The 25,091-nt window shown below is 41.2% G+C and overlaps 1 protein-coding gene across 3 annotated transcripts in view; it reads left to right on the top strand.

Moving 5' to 3' along the window:
- Nucleotides 1-25,091, top strand: part of PFKP (phosphofructokinase, platelet) — a 166,522-nt gene that overhangs the window by 134,119 nt on the left and 7,312 nt on the right. For 2 of the 3 annotated variants that reach the window (XM_082257730.1, XM_082257731.1), the window contains 4 exons: nucleotides 7,332-7,484; nucleotides 20,589-20,753; nucleotides 22,196-22,257; nucleotides 23,035-23,146. In XM_082257730.1, coding sequence (XP_082113856.1) covers nucleotides 7,332-7,484; nucleotides 20,589-20,753; nucleotides 22,196-22,257; nucleotides 23,035-23,146 — 492 coding nt within the window. The remainder of the gene's footprint in view (nucleotides 1-7,331; nucleotides 7,485-20,588; nucleotides 20,754-22,195; nucleotides 22,258-23,034; nucleotides 23,147-25,091) is intronic. The other variant, XM_082257729.1, reaches the window with a different exon arrangement.

Here is a 25,091-nt window from a genome sequence, read left to right as displayed (position 1 = left end):
TCCAGATGCCTGGACCCGAAGGCTGAAAGCCTAAGCCAGCCCCTCCCACCCCCTCCACTGCCTAGCACTCAATGAGTGACTGACAGCTCACTGAAGACTGAGAACTGAGTGATCAGCAGTCTTTGATCGCTCAGTTCTCGGTCTTAGAGGCGGCTGGGGACAGATGCAGCATCGATGTATCACTGAGGTAAGTATGTATGTTTGTTTTTTTAATTCCCATAACTCTCTTTTAAAGCAAATCTGTTTCTTTGTCTTATGTGGACACTACACTGGTTTGTTTTAATTGGGCAAGTAAAAATTGTCTACAATGTCTTATTTTATTTCAAATTATTATATAGCACCAGCAATTTACTCAGCACTTTACATGTAAAATGTAACATCAGTTAAGGAGTCTACAATCCCAATTTCGCATGCATACATACACATACTAGGGCCAATTTAGACAAATCCCAATTAACCTACCAGCATGTCTTTGGAGTGTGGGGGGAAATCGGAGTACCCAGAGGTAAACTCCATGCAGGTAGTGTCCTGGTTGGGATTCAGACTGAATTTTTTTTCTATTCTGTTTTGAAAAAAAGAAGTCTTGAATCTGTCCGATCAAACACAGACACTATACTTCTGTACAGACTTCATTGGATGCAGGTTTCTATATGAAGCTGCACAGCTTACTTTTCCCTTCACCGTACTCTGATTGCACTTGTCTTTCCTCTTCTGACTGTATTTATTAGAGGTATTTATATAGCGAGTTACATGCTGTACATTCACATCAGTCCCTGCCCTCAAGAAGCTTACAATCTAAAATCCCTATTTCACATACAAGCATACACCTACTAGGGCCGATATAGACAGGAGCCAATGAACCTTACAGCATGACTTGGAAGGAAACTGGATTGAACCCACGCAAACCAATGACCCCATTGCTGCAAGACTGAAGTGCTGACCATTAGGTCACTTTCAATAATGGAATGATTAAAAGAAAAGGAAAAAAAAAATTAAAAAGTAACAAAGCTTCTTAACCTGAATTTTAAAAATATGAATATGTTACTAAATAATATAATCTTTACAAGGATGTAACTGTGTACCCCCCACACACACAAATATATATATATATATCATATAACTTCTAAAGCCCCGTACACACGTAGCGATTGTCGGCCGTAAATATTCGGCCGCCGAACGATCGGCCGATTGTAGGCTTGTTAGTATGATGCTTCCGACAGCCGACAGCGCATTTTTGGCCGAACAGAATCTGTCGTGCAGGCATTAAAATTTTTGTTGGCCGTCACCAGAACGGTCGATTGTTCGCCAGTCAGTACAGATTTCGGCCGACAGACAGCAGATTAGCAAGACTGGGCATGCTCAGAAAAGAAATAGACAAGGAAAGTTAACCATCACATGACTTCACTTCTGCAGTCGGCTGTTGTTGGCCGACAAAATTCGTGTGCAGTCTTTTGCAGTTTTCAACAGACACGACAGCCCTGGACAAAAGACGGACGATCGTTCGGCCGACGATCAGTACGTGTGTACGGGGCTTAACTCTCTGTTCTGCCATAGTCTTTTTTCAGAAAAAACCCTTTTGGGCTTCCTAACATTTACCTGAATTATTTCTGACGCTTCACATTTAACCAAGTTGCTTTTCCATATTGCAATTCATATACAGATTTGTAAACGCTCCCTCCCTGCTATAACTATAGTATTAGCTGGAGTTTGGCTTCAATTTCTATGTGTATTTAAAGGATAAGTTCACCTTTGGGAACATGTTCCATCCATTTTTAGGGTGGAACAAGTAACATGTTCCCAATGCTGCCGCTGCCCGATCCCCGCACTCCCTGTAGCAGCAGTAGAGGAAGAAGTTTCCCGTATTAGCTGTCACTTTTTAACTGCCCACATGACTGTGTCACTCATACAAAGCTCTGTGTGTGAATGAACTACAAGTCCCAACATTCTTTGCGGCTGTTGGCTTGTAGTTCTCAATGAACTACCACGGCGCTGTGCCATTGTAGTTCACTGGTACTTCCTGCCAGTGTGTCTGCTTGTCTTACGGGCATTCAGACACACAGAAAGATCTGCAGGAGACCTGCATGGCACCAGTAATCTGCTGATCGCTGGTGCAATGCTTTACAGGCTTAAATAAAGAAATAAATGAATGCACATTTTTTTTACCTGCAAAAAAATGTGCATTTATTTAACCACTTCTGGACCGGAAGGATTTGCCCCCTAAGAGCCCATTCACACTAGCACGACTTGTCAGGCGACTTGTCAGCCTGACAAGTCACGGTATGTCACGATCCATTGAGTAGTACAGGACCCGTTCTAATAGGAGTGACACAAGTCGCTCCGACTTAGAAAAAGGGTCCTGTACTACTTTGGGGCGACCTGGGAGCGACTTGCATAGACTTCCATTATGTGAAGTCCCTGCAAGTCGCACCGAGGTTGCGGTGCACGCGACTTCACAAGTCGCCCCCCGAAGTCGTGTCGCTTCAGTGTGAACCGGCTCTTAATGACCAGGCCATTTTTTGTGGTTCGGCACTGCGTTATTTTAATGGACTATTGCGCGGTCATGCGACGCTGTACCCTAATAAAATTGATGTCCTTTTTTTCCCCACAAATAGAGATTTCTTTTGGTGGTATTTAATCACCAATGCTTTTTTTATATTTTGCGCTATAAACAAAAAAAGAGCGACAATTCTGAAAAAAATAAAACAATAATTTTCACATTTTGCTATATAACATTCCCGAAAAAATTTAAAAATCAAAAAATTTTTTAACATTTTAGGCCAATTGGTTTTATGCATATTTTTTGGTAAAAAAAAAAACCCCAATAAGCTTATTTTGTTTGGTTTGCGCAAAAGTTATTGCGTCTACTAACTACGGGGAAAGATTTGTCATTTTTATAGTTTTTTTCTTTTTTTCTTACTAGTAATGGCGGCAATCTGTGATTTTTTTTTCGGGACTGCGACATTGCACACGGACAGATCAGACCCATAACTGACATTTTTGACACTTTTGGGGGGACCAGTGAAATTACTACAGTAATCAGTGCTAAAAATATGCACTGTTACTGTAATAATGACACTGGCAGGGAAGGGGTTAACACTGTGGGTAATCAAGGGCTTAAATGTGAGCCTAGAAGAGTGATTCTAACTGTATGGGGGTTGGGCTTTTGAAATGATAACAGAGACCTGTGATCCTATATAGAAGGACCACAGGCACTCTGTGATCATTCCGGAGAGAAGAACGGTCAGCTGTGTTTACAACATCTGCCCGTTCTTCTCTCTCAGCGGGGAGCGATCGCGGGTGGCAAGCGGCAGTCAGAGCCGTCTGCCCCGTGCATTGAAGTTCCCGCTGACTAATGGGGGCGGGAGCGCCGCCGATGGTGCGCGCTTGCCCCCTTGCTGCAGGCGCACGACCGACGTATACCTACGTCGGTTCGTGCAGGAGGGGCTGCCTGCCGCAGTAAAACTACGGCGGGCGGTCCGGAAGCGGTTAAGTGAACCTATCCATCTGGTTTCTCAATTAACACTACCCTTATGCCCCGTACACACGTGCAGATTATCTGAAGACTTTTGTCTTCAGATTTACCTTTTCTATGTAGTGCAACGGCCTGCCGGATTGCATACAAATTGAAAGTGTTTAGGTTTGACCTCATATTATATGGTTTTGGTAAGTCTGCAGACAAAAGTCTTCAGATAATCTGCATGTGTGTACGGGGCATAAGACTGACAATGTTGCCGTCCAAGGATACACCTATGCTCCTTCCTCCAGAATGGGGGCACTCTAATACAGGAGGTGTGTTACTGGCCAGATTACCAGGTGAAAACAGAGGGGAAAATAGCCTAAAAAAGAAAACTAATACAGTCTCCACATCTAATGATTGGTAAGCTGCAATATATTACATTTTTGGTTTTGGGTTTAATACAGCTTTACACAAAGATCTTTAGCTACCACTGAGAACAGTCACTGCAGATCTGGTCACCAGTATATAAAATATTCCCACAATAGGAGGATCTGGGGAAGATTGGTTGGACTATGGGATACCAAACAAAGAAGGGATGATGTATCAAAAAAGTAGTGCAAACTTAAAAGTTACAATAACATGATTGTTATCATAAAAGGTTTTAGCTAAAAACAATGGATAATGTTAAAAATGTCTGCTTGGAGACACAATGAATGAATGTATGATGAACAATGCAGACACAGGGAACCCCAATGAGTTTAAATGTTATACAGAACCTCAAAAATCTGCAGGTGATGCTTACCCCCTGAAGAAGACGTATAATGTTGAAACACGTTGGCTTTTCCTGCGTCTGCGTTGTTCATCATATATTCATTCATTGTGTCTCCAAGCAGGCATTTTGTAACATAATGCATTGTTTTTAGCTAAAACCTTTTGTAAAACAATCATGTTGCCCCCCTCTATAGAGGTTTCTTTTAACCTTGAAATATTGTATATTGTTGATTGTTGAGGGGCTAGCTTTTAAACGCAAGTGTTTATGTGAAAATATTCCAATGATAATAAATATATGAATAAACAAGACTGTACAACCAATACTATTTTGCAAAATTAATCACCAAAAAATACAATATAAAAGTATATGACAGCCACTCACCAGAGGGCTTTGGGCCACCAGGACCCTCACCGATTTATTGATTCTTGGTATGTAGTGTACATCTACTTTCTTCGTGCTTACATCCAATGCCACCAGCAGGATTGACCCAGAATGACAGAACAATAACGCTGTAATCGTGCAATACGTTTATTAAAAAGGAAGCCTCCCGCTTTGGAGAACTTGTCAGAAATTATCATGCTGATAACAGAAGAACAGAGCAGCAGAAAGACACGGGACTTAGGGCTTTGGAGAGAGATAAGAAAACAGTACAGATATATGTGCTCAGGTCAAATTTCATGAATCGATTTTCTTATTTCATGAATCAATCCTGCTGGTGGCATTGGATGTAAACACCAAGGAAGTGAATGTACACTACATACCAAGCAAAGGATTGAGCATTAAAGCGGGGAGGGTCCTGGTGGCCCAAAGCCTTCTGGTGAGTGCCCCCCCCTTATACTAGGTGGTGGAACACAATATGTAAGGGGAGCACTGTAATTTCAAAAGAGCACAAATCACTATTTCACATGTGTTGGAAAAAAGAAGTGGAAAAGAAGATTTCATTGTTTTGCCTGAATTTTTATTTCATGGGACTTTTATATTGTATTTTTTGGTGATTCATTTTGCAAAAGAGTATTGGTTGCACAGTCTTGTTTATTGATATATTTATTGTCATTTGAGTATTTTTCACATAAACACTTATATTTAACCACTTCAGCCCCAGAAGATTTTACCCCCTTCTTGGCCAGGCCCTATTTTGCGATTCGGCTCTGCGTTATTTTAACAGACAATTGCACGGTCGTGCAACGCTGTACCCAAACTAAATTCATCTTCTTTTTTTCCCAAAAATAGAGCTTTCTTTTGGTGGTATTTGATCACCTGTGCAATTTTTATTTTTTGCGCTATAAACAAAAAAACAGCGACAATTTCGAAAAAAAAAAAACAATATTTTTCACATTCTGCTATATGACATTCCCCCAAAAAAATGTAAAAATCAAACGTTTTAACATTTTAGGCCATTTTTTTTTCTGCTACATACTTTCGGTTTGTGCAAAAGTTATTGCGTCTACTAACTATGGGTAAGATTTATGTCATTTTTTTTTTTATAGTAATGGCGGCGATCTGCTATTTTTTTGCGGGATTGCGACATTGCCGCGGACAGATCGGACCCCTAACTGACATTTTTTACACTTTTGGGGGTACCAGTGACATTACTACAGTAATCAGTACTAAAAATATGCACTGTTACTGTAATAATGCCATTGGCAGGGAAGGGGTTAACCCTGTTGGTGAACAAGGGGTTAAATGTGAGCCGTATTTCTAACTGTGGGGGGGGGCGTGGCTTCTGAGATGACCATAGAGACATGTGATCCTACATAGCAGGATCACATGATCTCTATGATCATCCTAGGGAGAAGAACTGTCAGCTGTGTTTACAACAGCCGACCGTCCTTCTCTCTCAGCGGGGAACGATTGCGGGTTTCAGGTGGCAATCAGAGCTGTCTGACCCAGGCATTGGCTTCCGCGCTGACGAGCGGGGGCAGGAGCACGCCGGTGGCGGCACGTGCTCCCCCCTAGACTCCCCAGAGCGAGCGCCGTACAAGTACACCTATTTGCCTGGAGCGGCTGCCTGCCACAGTACATCTGTCGGGAAGCAGTTAAAAGCTAGCGCCTCGACAATTAACAATATACAAGTTTTTTGGGTTAACCAAGAATTGATGGCAGCAGCTGATTGACAATCACTGGTAGTAATTACACGTAGGGGGCGCCGTTTTGTTCATGTTTAAGTTAACAAAATATTGTAACTTTTAGGTTTGTTTGGTATTGCATAGTCCCACCAATCCTCCCCAGCTCCTCCCCTTGTGGGATTATTTTATGTATTCTAGGGATCGATGCCTGGATATTTCAAGGTTTAGGAACACAACATTATAAATTCTGGTTACCAGTGCATTGTGGGTCTTTACAGAGCATACAGGGAATCTGTTGTTTTTAATCATATACAATATCAGTGAGAGGAGATATAGTTAAGTCCTTGTATCTTTATTAAATAATTAGGTTATGTCGACCATTTATTAATTTTGCTCACTGCACATTGCCTCTTGATTGGAGTATAATGAAAAGAAAATGTCACTTTGCTGAATAACAATTATAAATGCTATGATGGTACTAATGCCTATTAGTTTACTCCCTCTTCCATTGCACTTATTATTCAATTTCTATTAATGTTTATCCCTCTTCCATTGCACTTACTATTAAATTGCACTTTAATTTTATAATAAGCAGCAATAATTCTTTTCCCTATGACTTTAGATAATAAAGGCACTAATGAATCCATTATAACAGTAAAAGAAATCTTAGGAAAGAATAAACTAACATTGCTTTTTCCACCTTTGCTGACTATCTCCATGCTTAAAACATTGTGATTTTTCCATAACTGTGGTTAACTTTTACTTTTGCTCTGCATGGGGGTTTCTAAAACCACTTCAGAACTTAAATGCGCCAATGCCACGCACTTTAGTCTAGGCACTCAAACTCTTCTGCATCAGTAAAGTGTGCCACTGCGGAATCAACAGTCAACTTCCAACCACTGGCCAAGATTTGGAGGGCATTGCCTTGTAGACACCCAAAGCCTGTGGGAAACCACATCTCCCACCACACAGAAGGAGCCACTAACACCGCGTCCTTTAACCATTCGCTAAACACATATTCCTAATACCACCTCAGGCTTTTGAAGGTATGCTGGAGTTAGCGGAGGCCCGATCCACTTATGAGGAATTTTGCATCCCCATGTGCGTTGTGCCTGCAACCATTAGCAACAATGTCCCTGGCACTGACCTAAGTCTTGGCGCTGACACTGCTCTCAATGCCATTGTGGAGGTAAGGTGCTGACTTTCAAACCAAGTAGGTATTTTATGGACCACTAGGCAAAAAAAAAAACATGAACTATAAAATGTATATGGTATAAATTAGACCGAAAGTGAAAAAAGAACTTAAAGTGGAACTAAACTCAAAATCAAGAGTAATGATTTTTAATCCTTAGGCTGCTTTCACACTGATCCATTTTTGTTCAGTAAAAAAAAAAACATAAGAAAAGCGGAAAAAAATAATCCCTGTAAATCCTATGCAGCTCTTCACACTGGCCCATTGTGCTTTAGCTACGGTTCAAAAAATTCTGCTTTGCTGCATTTTTGGTGCATGTTTGGTCTGGTAAAGAAAACTGCACCAAAAACACATCCCTCCATTGAAATGATTAGGAACTGCATTAAAAACGCATGGAAAATGCAAAGCACCTGTGGGTCCTCAAACCCAGAATCGCATGACAAGGGAAATCACATTATATTTAATGGTGCCCTTCTAATCAACTCAGCACAGTGCCGTTTTGGAAAAGGTTCCTGGTGGACTTCAGTGTGATTTCAGCCCCATAGGCTTCTATGCTATCTCACAGAAGAAGCATTGCTATTCTTTTATGTTTGTATATCAAATGCAGCGCCAACAATTATATAAGTGACAATTAAATCACAGTAATAATAGATTTAACCACTTTACCACTGGAGGATTTTGCTGTCTTACGTCTGGGCCACTTTTTGCGATTCGGCATTGTGCGACTTTAATTGACAATTGCGCGGTCGTGCGTTGCCGTACCCAAACGAAATTTACGTCATTTTTTTCCCCACAAACAGAGCTTTCTTTTGGTGGTATTTGATCACCTGTGCGATTTTTACTTTTTGCGCTATAAACAAAAAAAGAGCATAAATTTTGAAAAAATAACAATATTTTTCACATTTTTTTATATGAAATTCCCCCCAAAAAAATGTAAAAATCAAAATTTTTTTAAATTTTTGGGCAATTTGTTGTCTGCTACCTATGTTTGGTAAAAAAAATCGCAATAAGCGTATTTTGATTGGTTTGCGCAAAAGTTATTGCGTTTACTAACTAAGGGAAAGATTTCTGTCATTTTTGGTGTTTTTTATTTAACGAGTAATGGCGGTGATCTGCGATTTTTTTTTGTGGGACTGCGACATTGCGGTGGACAGATCGGACCCTTGACTGACATTTTTGACACTTTTGGGGGTACCAGTGACATTACCACAGTAATGAGTGCTATAAATATGCACTGTTACTGTAAAAATGATACTGGCAGGGAAGGGGTTAATTTTTATTGGTGATCAAGGGGTTAATGTATGCCTGGTGCTTACTGACATGTGTGGGGGGAAATGACTATGTGACACAAGGACAGATCGCAGGTTCAGCTATGATGAACCCTGCAATCTGACCCTGCCTGTCACTTAGGAGATCCGCCAGCTTTGTTTACACAAGCAGGCAGATCTCCAGACTCGATTCCCCGACGATCGGGGAAGAGCAGCGGCGATCACCGCCGCTCCTCACCTGGCCCGACTCCCGCTGTGACTGAATACAGCGGGAGCGAGCCTCCGGCAGCGCGCGCGTGCTGCTGAGAGAGTAGAATGTCTGGTGACGTAGGTCTATGTCGCCAGACATTATCGAGCCACTTTGCCGCAGTACAGCTCTAGTGAGCAGTGCGGAAGTGGTTAAAGAGGAAGTAAAGTCTTCCGTTTTTTTTTTTCTTCCCTGCAAAATAAATGCATAATGTGCTAGTATGCATCGCATACTACCACATTATGTGATACTTACCACAAAGTCCAAAATAAATCCGTATGTGAACATGAAAAAAATGAAAAACTAGGAAAGTCTGGTGTAGTCACTCTGAGTACTGAGTACAGATACAGTATATAAAACCTGTTCAGATAGTTGTCCACCACCTTCAGATAAAGTGCAAACTCACCAGAAATAATGGCTGCCATGACAGCAGCATTTGCGCCTTTTGATATATAGGAAATCCCTCTGGAAACATGGCAGCATTGCGTCTCCACTGGTACCTTGAGGCAGGCTCCCACTAAGGATAAATAAAGCTCCCCAGGAGCCCAGGTGGATTTTCCATAATGTAGTATGTTTACTTTGAGTATTATCCAGATAAAAACAGTGTAAAACACAAGTAAAAACTCGCATGGATAGCCGCTGACAACCCAGAAACGCTCAGCGGTGAGACGTCAGTACCAAATATCCCGCACGCATTTCGACCAATAGGACGTTATCAAGGGGTCGATTTGGTCTTGTCGTCTCTCCTGTATATAAAAAATAAGTGTCTCTAGCTTATTTCTGGTGGGTTTGCACTTTATCTGAAGGTGGTGGACAACTATCTGCACACGTTTTATATACTGTACCAGTACTCACCGGAGTGACTTCACCAGACTTTCCTAAGTTTTCATTTTTTAATGTTCACATACGGATTTATTTTGGACTTTGTGTGAATCCATTTGTTGTTTAAATTTATTATTACTGTGATTTTATTGCCACTTATATATTTGTTGACGCTGCATTTGATATACAGGTTTAATATAGGCCTGCTATACTGCCTCTAATGCCAGCTGCCTCACATCTTTGATTGTTTAAGCACAGCGCAGATGCTGTCCCGTATTCCTATGCTTTTATGGAATTATTTTTTTTTCTTTTTAACCCTAATCTCTCTTACCTGGTCATCCTTTATCCATGATTTTGATACAGCTGCAATTTTGGAGCCTTCCTTCGATCAATTGACCCTTTCGATTCATTAATCAATCCCTCGATCAATCAAAGGAAGGATCAAAGCCGCTTCAGTGTGAACCTAGCCTTTAGGCAGCAAGGATGACCAGGAAGGATAGGTGACGGTTTTTTTTAAAAAAAAAAAAGAAAAGCAAAGCTGCAAATGAATGCTTATCTATGCTGATGTGACTCTTCTGTGAGATAACCTAGAAGTCTATGGGGCTGAAATCAAACTGAAGTCAGAATATGATGTGATTTCCTTTGTCATGAAATTCTGTGAACCCCAGCTTGAGAACTTGCACTGGAAATTGGACAAAAATCATTAGAATAGTGGGAAGTGATATGGGGAAAATGCAATGCAAACGTGGTAAAAATGTATTAAAAACACAATGTGTTGCATTCAATTTAAGTTAGGTACACCCTCCCACCTGCATGCCTGAGCTAAGGGCAAATAGATTCCAGAAAGTTAATGCTACATGAATCATCTGCTTTTACTCAAGCTGGTCACGGCTAAAAATACTAGGGGGTGTTTTTTAAGTGAATTCTCAACAAAATACAGCATGGAGACATGGATGGATGGGGGAGTTTGCTTTGAATAATAAAAACGAGTTAAATAGCGCTTTCAGTTTGTAGTGCTCAGATACAGTCTAGTTCTGCTTTAATTATCTTTATACTTAACCTGGTATCTCTATGGGAGCCTGAACTTGGTGTTTGCTGTAATGAGGTTACCCTGCAGTCCAGACCAACCAGCTGACCAGCGATGAGATATTGGCGCCAGGGGGATTTCCTGGTGGAGACTGTTCAGGAAGACTTTGAAGGACAACGGCTCTGCCTGAACAGTACCTTGACATCAGTCCACAAGATCTTCTGCAAAGACCTGATTTGCTTAAAACAGTTCTTATTTTATTAGATTGTTGGAAAAGAAGTTAGCAGTAAGAACATATTTTTTTTTCCCACAATCCCTTCTATATGGAGAATACTTGAACTCAACTCTCGGCAGAATATTTTTTGTTTAATTTGTTTAAAATTAGGAATGGTTGATCACCTCTATTAGATTGTTATTGCCTTCTTTGTCCAAAATTGGGGAATTTCCTACAGATTCTGAACTTATAGGTAGTGAGCGCAATCTCCGCCATAGCATGGACATAACAACCTGTTGGAGCTTCTAATCCTTCCCCCAACCGCATTTACCACAAATAAGTGGCTTTAAAGCCAAGCTGAACCCACAGTTTAAACCAGATAAATATATTTCAGTTGCATCGAAATTAAAGGGGTTTGATTTAGTGAGTGTGGTGACATTATTTTTTTGCAAAAAATAAGGAATCACATGCTGGGAAAATAAAAAACACAGTATTTTTGCTTCCACATGATTGGATGATGGAAGTCAGCAGAGCGTCACCTCATTCACTAAGCTCTGGCGAAAGCTCTCTTGCAATGTGCAACTTCCATTGCCGTGAACAGCTTTATTGTCTTTAGTAAAGCAACCCCACTGAGCAGAAAAGCATCCTCCCTGCCAAAATGCTACAGAGTGGAACCCTTAAGCCCCGTACACACGTACCGATCGTCGGCCGAACGATCGGCCGTCTTTTGTCCAGGGCTGTCGTGTCTGTTGAAAACTGCAAAAGACTGCACATGAATTTTGTTGGCCAACAGCAGCCGACTGCAGAAGTGATGTCATGTGATGGTTAACTTTCCGTGTGTTTTTTCTTTTCTGAGCATGCCCAGTCTTGCAAATCTGCTGTTTGTCGGCCGAATTCTGTTCTGACTGGCGAACAATCGGCCATTCTGGTGTTGGCCTACAAAAATTTTAAAGCATGCACATCAGATTCTTTTCGGCCGAAAGTGCGCTGTCGGCTGTCGGAAGCATCATACTAACAAGCCTACAATCGGCCGATCGGTCGTCGGCCGAATATTTACGGCCGACAATCGGTACATGTGTACGGGCCTTTACTCTCTGTGCTAAAGCAGTGGTCTCATGGCAGAGGTCCCAGCAGGGGTTGTGTTGGAGCTCTGCAGAGACACCACTGCTTCCCCACAGAGAGCATGGGTCCTTCTCTTTAAAGAGGTTGTAAACTTGTTTAAAATTTTTTTTTTTTTTTTACACAACCTGCAAGAGAAAGACATAATGTCGCTCGTCTTCCGGGATCGCGGCATCCGGTCATCTGATTGGCCGGAGCCGCGGTGACGTCACTCCCGCGCACGCGCGCGGGAGCCGACGGTCACGGCACGGGGCTCTGAAGGAACGGCACGATCAGCCGTTCCTTCAGAGCGCATGCGCCAGTGACGTCACTGGCTGCATTAAAGGTAAATATCTCCTAAACGGTACATGTTTAGGAGATATTTACAGTACCTATAGGTAAGCCTTATCATAGGCTTACCTATAGGTACAACTTCCTGAGGAGGGTTTACTTCCTCTTTAACATGCTGACAGTGGACAGGCTTTTCTATTCAGGCTGTGGCTGCTTTAGAAAGAAAACAAACTGTAAGAACATTTTTTGTTTTTATATACTTGGAATGTAGCTAATTTAAACTGAAAGTTCAATTGGGCTTTAACCTTTTGAAATGTTTCCAGTAATATGTTATTCATCATTTTTTTAGCTGTTATTTTAGGGTTATTGGCCTTTTAGGTGCCAAGATTCACATGGTCAGTGATAAATCTCAATAAAGGGAAGCAAAATATGTCTCATCTAATTGTACTTTTCTCAAGGATGGTACCAGACAAAGCATAAAAAAATATTTGTTAGGGATGAGTTTGTGATGTAGGAGTGGTCTCAGACACATAAACATTAATTTTAGATTTTGTACTTTCTTTTTGAGGATAAATGGAACCATTTATTAAATCTGATGTTCAGACATTTATAAGGCTCCATTCACATCTAGGCATCCCAGATCATGGGCAGAATTGCAGCAGTTCTGCTTGCGATCCTTACTCAGGACTAATCACGGGATGACCGTGCGATCCCCATCACTTCCGATGGCACCCCGATCGCCGCACGTTATTGTCACAATGACAAATCGCTTAAAAATTGTGCAAACAAAATCGCAGGTCACCTGTTGCCTAAAAGAAGTACAAGAACTTCTTTTGGGTGACTGGCGTCCTGTGATTATGTTTGTGAATGGAGCCTTAATGTCAACAGCATACATCAACATAATGCTATTCTTTGAAGCAACTAGATTGCTACAATCCCAGTACCAGTAAAAGAGTTCCTAGCTAAGAAGTCAGTAAATACTTACCTCTCCCGATGTCTACATTGCCAAAAGCTGCTGTAATAAGAGAAATCACCAAGTGAAGTCTCTCCAGAAAGTGATATATCAGAAGTGTCAGTTTCCTGGTCCCCTAATGCACACAGTGGTTCTTCCCACTGACCTCTAAGTCATTACTGTGTCCTGTAGTGATGTATGGGCCAGTGGGAGGAACCACTGAGCACTGAAGGGGACACAGATATTTAACACCAGTTCTCTTCATTACAGCTGCATTTGGCAGTGTGGTCAGTGGAGGAGGCATCCAGAGACCTGTCTAATTTGCATTAAAGGATAAGTTCAACTTTGGGAACATGTTATATGCTCCACCCAATTTTAGGAACATGTTCCCGCTCCCGCAGCGGCTTGGCAATCCGAGCTCTCGCTATGACAGCTGTGACGCACCCACAAGACTGTGTCATTCATTCACGGTGTTTTGTGAATGAATGGACTACAACTACCAACAGCCTTTGCGGCTGTCTGCTTGTAGTTCTCAATTACCATGGCGCTGTTGAGCGCTCTGTAGTTCATTAATTCTTCCTGTCAGTGTGAAACTGCCTGCCCATATGGGATGTATGGCCAGACAGGTTACACTAACACTCTGCTGGAGACCTGCATGGCATCAGTGATCTGCTGATTGCTAATGCAATGCTTTCCAGGCTCCTTAAAAAAATGATATATAGTAAATGCACATTTTATTACCTGCAAACAAATGTGCACTTATTATTATTTTTTTTCGTTAAGGTGAACTTATACTTTAAACTCAATTACTGGCCCTTAGATTGCAGCAACATAATTTTTGGAATAAACTGCAATATTTATGCCTTGGCTGATTCTGCAAAATGCAATGTCAACAGTCTGGTTACTCACTGGGGCTGTCATAATTTAAAGCTGGCCACACACAGGTAAAATTTTGTTCAGAAAATTTTTGGAATGATCATTTAATTTTCTAAAAGGTAAATGTGTCAAATCAAATAACTTTTGATCATAGTGATAAAAAATTGAAGGCGGAGGATGGAAATTCTTTTCTTGAAAGAACAAAATTCTACTCTAAGTGTGGCTTCCAGCTGGGAAAAATCATACTTATTGTAATGCACATATGTGTCCAGAAATTGAACATATAATTCAAAACATTGGCATGGCAAGGGAGTGACATTTTTCAGGGTGCTCATATAAAATGTATTTATTTTATAATGGTACTATGGAATCCCCCAACTAATTTTCTAAATTTCTGTATGAACAGTCGAAGGAAATTCTGCTGTATGGCCAGCTTCACTTTCTGGCATCTTGTAGGATAAAATGCAACAGAAGGAGCCAGCATTTATGTTACACAATCTGTGCACACACTAGTAAATCCATACTATTGTGCAAGCACCAGGATTTACTTGACTGTGTCATCTATCCTACTCCAAGAAATAAATGATAACTCAGGATGATACCTGAGCAAAGACAGTGTAGGGACTGTGGGGGACAAATGTAAAGGTATTGTCAGGGACAATACTTTGGTTTTGTTGAGAAAATGTCACACACATGCATTACTTAGCATGCAATAAATGAACCTTAAAAAATGTATTCAAAGGTTTTGCCTAACATAAAAATTCAGTGCAGTCCTTCAGAGCATTGACAGGTAGACTACAGTGCATCCGGAAAGTATTCACAGCGCTTATTCCAAAATGGAATAAATTTATTATTTTCCACAACATTCTACGAACAATACTCCATTATGACAACATGAAAGAAGTTGGTTTAAAATCTTTGCAAATTTATTAAAAAATATATACAGTATATATATATATATATATATATATATATATATATATATATATATATATATATATCAGGTACATAGGTATTCACAGCCTTTGCTCAATACTTTGTTAAAGCACCTTTGACACTATTTTGGGCAGTTTCTCCCATTCTTCTTTGCAGGATCTCTAAAGCTCCATCAGGTTGGATGGGGAGCGTCGGTGCACAGCCATTTTCAGATCTCTCCAGATATGTTTAATCGGGTTCAAGTCTGAGTTCTGGCTGGGCCACTCAAGGACATTCACAGTGTTTTCCCATAGCCACTTCTTTGTTATCTTGGCTGTGTGCTTAGGGCCGGTGTCCTGTTGAAAGTTGAACCTTCGCCCCAGTTTGAGATCCAGAGCAATCTGATCCAGTTTTTCATCAAGGATGTCTCTCTGTACATTGCTGCATTCATCTTCCCCTCGATCTTGACTAGTCCCCCAGTTCCTGCGCTGAAAAACATCCCCACGGCATGATGCTGCCACCACCATACTTCACTGTAGGGGTGGTATTGGCCAGGTAATGAGCGTGCCTGGTTTCCTCCTGACATTACGCTTGCCATTCAGGACAAAGAGTTCAATCTTTGTTTCATCAAACCAAAGAATTTTGTTTCTCATGGTCTGAGAGTCAGTCTGAGAGTTAACACCAGGTGGGTTGTAATGTGCCTTTTACTGAGGAGTGACATCCGTCTGGCCACTCTACCCTACAGGGCTGATTGGTGGAGTGCAGAGATGGTTGTTCTTCTGGAAGGTTCTCTCCTCTCCACAGAGAAACGCTGGAGCTCTGTCAGAGTGACCATCGGGTTTTTGGTCACCTCCCTGACTAAGGCCCTTCTCCACCGATCACTCAGTTAGGCCTGGCAGCCCACTCTAGGAAGAGTCCTGGTGGTTCCAAACTTCTTCCATTTACAGATGAAGGAGGCCACTGTGCTCATTGGGACCTTCAATGCTGCAGAAATTTTTCTGCACCCTTCCCCAGATCAGCGCCTCGATACAATCATGTCTCAGAGGTCTACAGACAATTCCTTGAACTTCATGGCTTGGTTTGTGCTCTAATTTGCACTGTTAACTGTGGGACCTTATATAGACAGGTGTGTGCTTTTTCAAATCATGTCCAATCAACTGAATTTACCACAGATGAACTCTAATCAAGTTGTAGAAACAGGATGATCAGTGGAAACAGGATGCACCTGAGCTAAATTTTGAGTGTCATGGCAAAGGCTGTGAATACTTATGTACATGGGATTTTTTTTATTTTTTAAATTTGCAAATATTTCTAACAAACTTCTTTCACGTTATCATTATGGGGCCTTGTTTTTAGAGTTTTGAGGAAAACAATGAATTTATTCTACTTTGGAATAAGGCTGTAACATAAAAAAATGTAGAAAAAGTGCAGAGCTGTGAATACTTTCCGGATGCACTGTATTTTAATATCCAGGAGGGAGGCACCTCAGTGCTCCAGGGACTTTAAGAATTGGAGTACTCCTAAAGTATTGCTTTGATGTTACTTTTATTATTTTATTACATTATCCATTTTTATTATTCTTTTCCAAATTCAATGTTTATTGAGGAGATAAAGGCATACAAGTCAACTAAGGCAGTGAATTAAAATACAGCCGAGTAACAAGAAAACAGCGTAACATGAGGCGTAAATCATATAAACATAGCCGTATGTGAGAAATGAAAATATACAATGCATCAAAGTATGTCTCAGGACGGTAGGTCCCCAGATAGACCCACACTCCTACCGGCATCTGTCACGTGGCCGGCATACCGGAGTGCGGAGGGCATCTGACGGGGTCACCAATCCGAGAAACCACAAGAGGTCGTAGTGTCATGTATGCCTTACAAGAGCGGGAAAAATTTTTTAAAAAAAAAAAGGAGAGAAAGAAAAAAATGAAAAAACAGGTAAAGGAAGGATAGAGCAAAGAGCAGGAAGTGCCACTTTGGAAGAGGGGGAAGACCGGGAGGGGGGGAGGGAGGAGAGGGAAGACAGGACAAACACAGGAAAGGGGGGGGTGGCAGGGGGGCGATCAGGGGAGAAGGCCATCCAGTGTGAGCGAGTCAGCTATGCGACAAGGTCCCCTTTATTCTGTGGTCGAGCTGAACTCATGCCAGTAAAACCAACGCTTGAGGAACCCTTCCCTAGTGCCCCGATCGGCCGCCAGCAAGTCCTCCATCTCATTAATAAACGCTACTTTACGCAACCACATCGCCACAGTAGGAGGGCGGGATTGCTTCCCATTTTTATTATTCTTAATTATTAATTAATGCTTAAAGTAATTGTTCCTGGTTTACAATATACTCAGCTGTTTTTTCTATTTGTCATGAGGAAGATCACTGTCAAAGTAACTTCCTTGATTATAAATCAAACTACTCATGTTATGACATGATGAAATAGTTTGAAATGAGTAAAATACAACAGAACGTGGGAGGATATACAGTATATATAATCCGTGTAGGCTATGTATGGCAGGTTTTAGTAATGACCTAGAAAAGAAAAGTATTTCCGGACACATTTCATCATCTTCATAGAGATGAGTCATATTTCCTTTGGCTGACATCTAGAGCTCCGATAAAGATGTTATACGTCATGTCAGCTCACACATTCATCTAGCTGGTTAATAATCTCATACAAAACTATCTGTTTGCTCACCTAGTAAGAAGGGATTACATTAAATGGTCCTATTAATTCCAGTATTTACATTTGTATTCACACTTTCCACCTATCCTTATTGAAGAGGAAAAGTTTAAGCAATAGGCAGGGCTCAGGGAAATCATTTAGGCAAATAAACACGTTTTTTTTTTTTTAACCAGGTATATATACAAATTCCTTTATGCTCAATCATGTCTAAAATCACTGGCAACATTTCCTAAAAAGTTATTTTTTTAATTCAATTCTAAAATGCAATCCCAGCCATTTTTGTATTAGACACTTGGGGCCCATTCACATATATGTATTATGGTAAAACACACCAACAACACACATACACGTTTTCAATGGTACCCCAACACACTAAAGATGGGTACACACTATGAGAAAATCGGAAGAAAAATTCCGTACGAGGTACGATCGTTCGAATTGCGAATAGTGTGTACACAACTTTCGACATTCAATTCAGACTTAGCAAGATTTCCAAGGGACTAACTCTAAAATGTCCTTGTATGTGAACAGAACGAACAATTTTTATTTAATAAGTACCGTTTTTGTACAATTTTCATACAAGAAAAATCAGAAACAAAAGATTGTGCCTGATCAGAAACAATAACCAAAAAAAAAGCCTTTGTTGTACAAGAATTTTTGTACATTATTTCCTTCCTCGGTTCTAACTTGCTGTAAAACAAGGAGGAAAATCAGATGAAGGTTTGCCCGATTTTCTCATAGTGTTATAGAGGGAAAAGGACAAATAGGTACTGGTCTCTCTCAAGAGTAAATAATTCTACCAACATCCTGAAAGCCTAAATCGAATAAATTGTTACCCCCAAATGGGACTTTAAAGGTAGATAGAAGAGTAGTAGAGAGTATAACAAAATGTAAAGTAAAATTTACCAAATTTTTATTGTAACACTGTCTAAAAACATTACCTTGAAGGGTAATAGAACAATAACATCATAAAACCATATAATATGATGACACATATCATTGTGAACGTAGAGCACCCTGAAACTCGGATCTGTTAGGACACCAAGCTGGTCAATATGTGGTAGGAGGCCAGATTCAGAGAGGTGTTCGCCAAACAGCCCAACATGTTTCAGAGGCAAATGTTTACTCCTTCCTCAGGGGGAGAGAAGGGCGCAAAGGTCTACAATAGAATTGTACAATATTCAGAAATAAGGTATATAATCATTGAAACAAAACAGGTATATCACAATGGAACAGACATGTAATACATACTTACAGAGGATCATCATGTGAGAAACATACGTAAGATAATAGCGTATTCCAACCAGATGCACTTGCACACCCAGCAAGCCGAACCAGGTGCAGCTTAGCTATAAACCCCCGCATATGCAGGGACCATAAATAGCAATAGGGATGGTTTACCCATTAGAGTGAATCTGTAAATACACATAAAAAAGAATTGAAAAAATCTAATGGATGGGGAAAAAAAAGGGGGGGGGGGTTGAAAATAGTTGAAAAGTAATTAAAAAATGGAAGCTCTGCGTCAGGTAGCATCAGAAACTTACTATAGCACATAGAAAGGCAGGCATAGGTGTGGTGTGATTTTCTCATAATGTGTACCAGCCTTAAGGGAACAGACCTGATTTGCAGTGCACGGCAATGCACTACCATGTGCTGCATTACCAAAAATAGTGCATTTTCAGTTTTCAGTCCATTCTTGTTTCCTGCCACCATATTCAAATGAATGGGCAGCCTCAAAGCAAGTATACTTAGTGTTAAACACTTCACATTGTACTGGCTAGGTGTAAATGGGCCCTATTTTCTCAGGGGGAGATTTGACCTTCCCTAACATGGTGGTTTCAAAAAGATTTATGGGGTTCTTAAAAACAAAATAAACTCACCTAAGTGAAATTCAGCATTAGTCCAATGCTGCATCTGTCCCCTGCAGCTTCTAAGACTGAGAACTGAGCGATCAAAGATTGCTGATCACTTGGTTCTCAGTCTACAGTGAGTTGGTAACTGTCGGTCACCGGTTCTCAGCTCTGCCCTCCACCGCTCACTGGAGCGCAAGGCTGTGCAGGGTGCGTGGTTCGCTGAGAGGCTGAGCAAGCTGCTGGTCCAGGCATCTGGGTAAATCCTGACTGTAAACTTGGGATTGTCATGAGTGATGTCAGCCAACAGGAGCAAGTGGGACATTGTACAATCTACATTAGAAGCCAGTAAGCCTCCATCACAATGCACAGTGCTGTTAGTGTAATATACTTTTATATAATTACAGGCACTAACAGCTGGGGATGAATAGTAGGCATAGGGGAAGCAGCCCCCAGGAGCACACAGTGGACATCACCATTGTGTTGATAATGATTATTAATGGTAGGTGACACAGGAAGCTACACATCTAGAACACAAAATGGAGTCAGGCTGGCTGTAAACCATGGCAGAGGCAAATCAACAGATTGGCTGAACAAAATTATTAATACTATAGCAAGTTAACAGATAAACACTGCAAATCAATCCACCCACAAATATCACCATATGACAAGTCCAAACATCCAGACGTCATACTTCCAGATCAATGTCTTTCAGTGATATGTATTTGATTACCTTAGTTCCCTACATAGGCACACCCATCTATACAGTTTACACTCTGTGTGTATGCTGATATTGCATGATGTGGTCATTATCTGTACACGCTAACTAGAATGATATTAATCCCATCCACGTTTTCATCAGACATGTGATCGCATCAAACAATCTGCCAGTGGAACAAAGAGGCGAGTCTTCATCATTGAAACAATGGGCGGATATTGTGGATACTTGGCCAACATGGGTGGCCTTGCCGCAGGCGCTGATGCTGCTTACATTTTTGAGGAGCAATTTGATATTCGGGAGCTCCAGGTAATTATCTATATGCTAACTATAAAACCTACAGGATTTTTTTGTGTTTGTTCACACAGAATTTTGTATTACTAGTTTTTGTTGCGATTTTAAGGAATTTTTGGTGTTGGGTTTGAGTTTAACGATAAGTGTATTTTTACAGAGTGCATATTTTGAATTCTTCTGCAGTGTTTAAATCAACGTGTATATAAAGCCAATGCTTTTTTTTTTTTTACATTTTGAATAGATCAGGGAAGGATTAGACCCCCGGTTAAATTTAATTTGCTATCTGTGTTCCCACTAGGTAGTTTCACACTCTCTATTTTTTCTGTTGACCATTGTTACCAAAATAAAAAGTGGGGGTAAATACAACATTTTAGAGTTGTTACCAAAACAAGGGGTGAAGGTAGATCTTTCAGAGAGGACACCTGTTGTGGTGACCACCGTCTAAAGCTGGCCATACTCTGAGAGTCCATTCACACTACCGCGACTTGTCAGGCGACTTGTCAGCCTGACAAGTCGCGGTCATTGACTGCTACAGGACCCGTTCTAATAGGAGCGACACAAGTCGCTCCGACTTAGAAAAAGGGTCCTGTACTACTTCGGGGCGACCTCGGAGCGACTTGCTTAGACATTCATTATATGAAGTCCGTGCAAGTCACGCCGAGGTCGCGGTGCACGGGACTTTAACAGGTCGCCCCCGGTCGCCCCCGAAGTCGTGTCGCGTTAGTGTGAACCGGCACTGAGAGTTGGCACTAAAACAAGGGGTGAAGGTTGATCTTTAAGAGAGGACACCTGTTGTGGTGACCACCATCTAAAAAATTTAAGCAGCATGAAATGCAGCCTCTATCTCATCCTTATGGGATCTGATGTCTCAAATTCATTTCAACCCGAAATTCCCACTGGGTCTAACTGGAATATTTCAAGAGGAACATTGGCCCAAATCTAAGATTCTGGTGAGGCTTTTCTTCAATAAAGGACTTTTTTTGATAGAGTTGCAGTATCTTCAATATCCCCATCAGAGAACATACTGTTCTGGGCTTACTTTCAAGTTAGGCACTTTTAAACGGCCCAAAAAGTAAAAAACCAATATGCCATACATCCCATTGTTTTTAATAAACTATGGCGGGGATATCCAAAAAACATATGATCTCCTTCAGTTATTTAAACCTATTTGGTTCTTATACCTTAGATTAAGATGGTGAAAGTAAAAAGTGTTAACAGGGCTTAGGCAGTATACTGGGAAGACTGGGAATGTATTACTGTGTACATACATAAAGGTTCAATGAATGAAAATGTACAGGAAAATGGTTACAAGATAAGATCACAGTGATGTTGGACACCGGTGATATACAAATTCTGGCCCAGGGTCACCTGCTTTTACCTGCACATTATTAGAAATATAGTTTAGGTCTGCCTATAATGTCTCTTTATTATATCTGCATTATTATTTAATCTTCTAGGCAAATGTAGAGCATTTGACAGAAAAGATGAAGACAACCATCCAGAGAGGCCTTGTACTAAGGTACAGAAAGCAGCAGCATAAAAACCTGGGACTGCAGGTGGGAAACTCTAGACGGGGTGGTGGGGAAGGTTGTGGTCTATACTGGAGTCAAGAAAGCTGATTTCAAGGGCCAATTTACTCAAAAAATGGATTCTTCTGTTCTAAGTGAAATTTGGAGGGTAGATCTACCTTGATTCTGCCCTCTGCTTGTGTCTAACATTTCTGACACCTGCACTGAGATCTCCCCATCAGGGTTGCTATCTCTGGACCCTTTTAATTAAAGCTGCTCATAGATGTATTGAAATTTGGCCGGTTCAGCAAGGTCTGACTGAATTTTCGATCCATGTATGGGTACTGTGGTTGTACAGAAGTTGCTCTGCCAGTTGACTTCTGTACAACTGCCCTGCTGGAATATTTCTTCTCGATCAGCCCTACAGGTTATAGCTACACCTTGCAGCGCTGATGTGTGTATTCTGAAGGTGAAGTAGTCCCCTCCATAGTCAAATTGCAATGACACATCTGGGAGGATTCCCCCATCCACCTCAAATTTGTGGATGGGAGAATCGGGTCAGTTTTTTGTTCAGTTCACAAATTAAACGAAAAAACTGACCCATCTATGGTCAGCTAAAGTCTCACTTTTCTAGTAGACAATCACAACAATGTGATTTGTTCCTATGGGCAATACAGACATTTCGTGAGACTCACTATCTGTTCCAATATTTACAATAAAGTGTCCTAACTTTTCTTTTTTTATGTAGTGCTCACATGGAATAATATATATATGTTTTATTTAACAAGGAATGAAAACTCCAATGAGAACTACACCACGGATTTCATCTACCAGCTGTACTCAGAGGAGGGAAAAGGCGTCTTTGACTGCAGAAAGAATGTACTCGGACACATGCAGCAGGTGCTGTACTCTCAGACTAAGCACACATGTGCAGTCGGGGCCAGTTAATACAGTTGATTTTTCCTAGTTTTTACCATCCCCTTAGCTGTCCACCTACAGTGTGACATAGCGGCCACTTGGGTCTGTTTACATTGCTATGGCCGTGATGCTTCGCAATGTGGCAATTTTTATTCAGCATGTCAATTTTCACAGGTGGCACTGCCTATTAAACTAGCCCACTGAAGTCAGGAGGACCACACTGCAACTGCATGTCAAACGTGGCTGTGGTAGTTTAATGTAAATTCCCCATTGGGATAAAAAAAATTCCCCCAGGGGTTGGAAAACAGAAGTGCAGGAGGAGGCAGTCTTTCCTCCTGTATGCCTGTAAACCGGCTCTAAGCCACTTCTGAATAAGTTTGTGTCGACAAATTTGACAACTCTACCACTAATTTGCATACCTGAATGTTCAAAATTTTTAAGGACATATAAGGGCTCTGTTATTTGGTACACAGTTTGAAAAAGAAACTGATTTTAGGGTGGGGAATGCATAATAATAAAACATATATATATTTTTTTTCTATTCTTAAATGCTTTGCGCCTAAAAAAATCTTAATACCTAAGCCTAATTTTGCAACTTTGACATCTATTAGTATAACTGTACATATCATCACAACTACTTTGTGCATCCAGGTGGATTAAACCACATTTTTTTCACTACAAATTGGGCTTTCATTTGGTGGTAAATGGTAATAGATATCTCCTTATTTTTTTTTTTTAAGTTACTTATGGTATGTACTCGTAGTACAGTCCAGAAACAATAGTACACATTTTTTTTTATCCTACCTAAAAAACACTGACGATAACTGACACTGATACTAATTAAAAAAAAAATACTGATCTGGTATTGATTTAGGTATTTAAAAAAAATATATATATGTATTTTTTAACCATTATTATTTTTCTAACTTTGCAATGACAGATAAAGATACAGTGTATCTTTCTCGTACATTCACAGAGACAGAAAACACGGGGGTGAGATCACAGTGACTGAACACTTTTTTTTTTTTAAAGCTCGTGGTGTGTGAAACACACTCAAAAGACTTACACCCGGTGCATAAAAAAGTGCACACACGCAAAACGTGAGACACACAAAAAGTGCACAAGGCGTACACATAGCCCTCCTCCGAAGAGGAAGGGCCCTGACCCTGATCCCCCGGGGCGCGAAGCTCCTGACGGGGACTGAGGTACTCACTTTGGTCCACCCAGCCGAAGCCAGGCAGACCCCGTTCTCCAGGGGGACTGCCGAAACAGTCCACCCCAAGTACTTGGTGGGGCTCCCCCGAAGGGAGACCCCATGAGAGAGGGCAAACTAAGCCAGAAGGCCATATCCACCCCCTCCCAAGACTTTCAGGGCAGGCCCGAGGACCTACTTTTTTTTTTTTTTTTTTTTAAAGCCCGTAGCGTGTGCAACACACTCAAAAGACTCCACCCGGTGCATAAAAAAGTGCACACACACAAAGTGAGTAACACAAAAAAGCACAGGGTGTGCGACAACGTATGGTCTTTCCTCCGAAGAGGTAGGACCCAAAACCTCAATCCCCCGGGGCGCAAGGCTCCTGACAGGGACATAAGGTACTCATGGTCTGTCTGGCCGAAACCAGACAGACCCCGTTCTTCAGGGGGACTGCCGAAACAGCCCCCACCGAGTACTAAGTAGGGCTCCCCCGAAGGGAGACCCCATGGGAGAGGGCGAACTAAGCCAAAAGGCCATATCCACCCCCTCCCAAGACTTAAGGCAGGGCCCGAGGACCCACACACTCCAGTCTGTGCAAATAAAGAAAACAAAGGTGATAGTGCAGGTGACGGACTCCAAAGAAAAGGACAAACAAAACATAGAAGTGGGGAAGGGGAAGTGGGGAAAGTGCAATGGTGCCATGTGAGGAACCAAGGCAGGCCTTCCAGCCGG

Source organism: Pelophylax lessonae, assembly GCF_965119305.1.
Source record: "Pelophylax lessonae genome assembly, chromosome: 5".
Classification (NCBI taxonomy): domain Eukaryota; kingdom Metazoa; phylum Chordata; class Amphibia; order Anura; family Ranidae; genus Pelophylax; species Pelophylax lessonae.
Note: the sequence above shows the minus strand (reverse complement) of the source record. Positions and strands in the feature narration are given on the sequence as shown.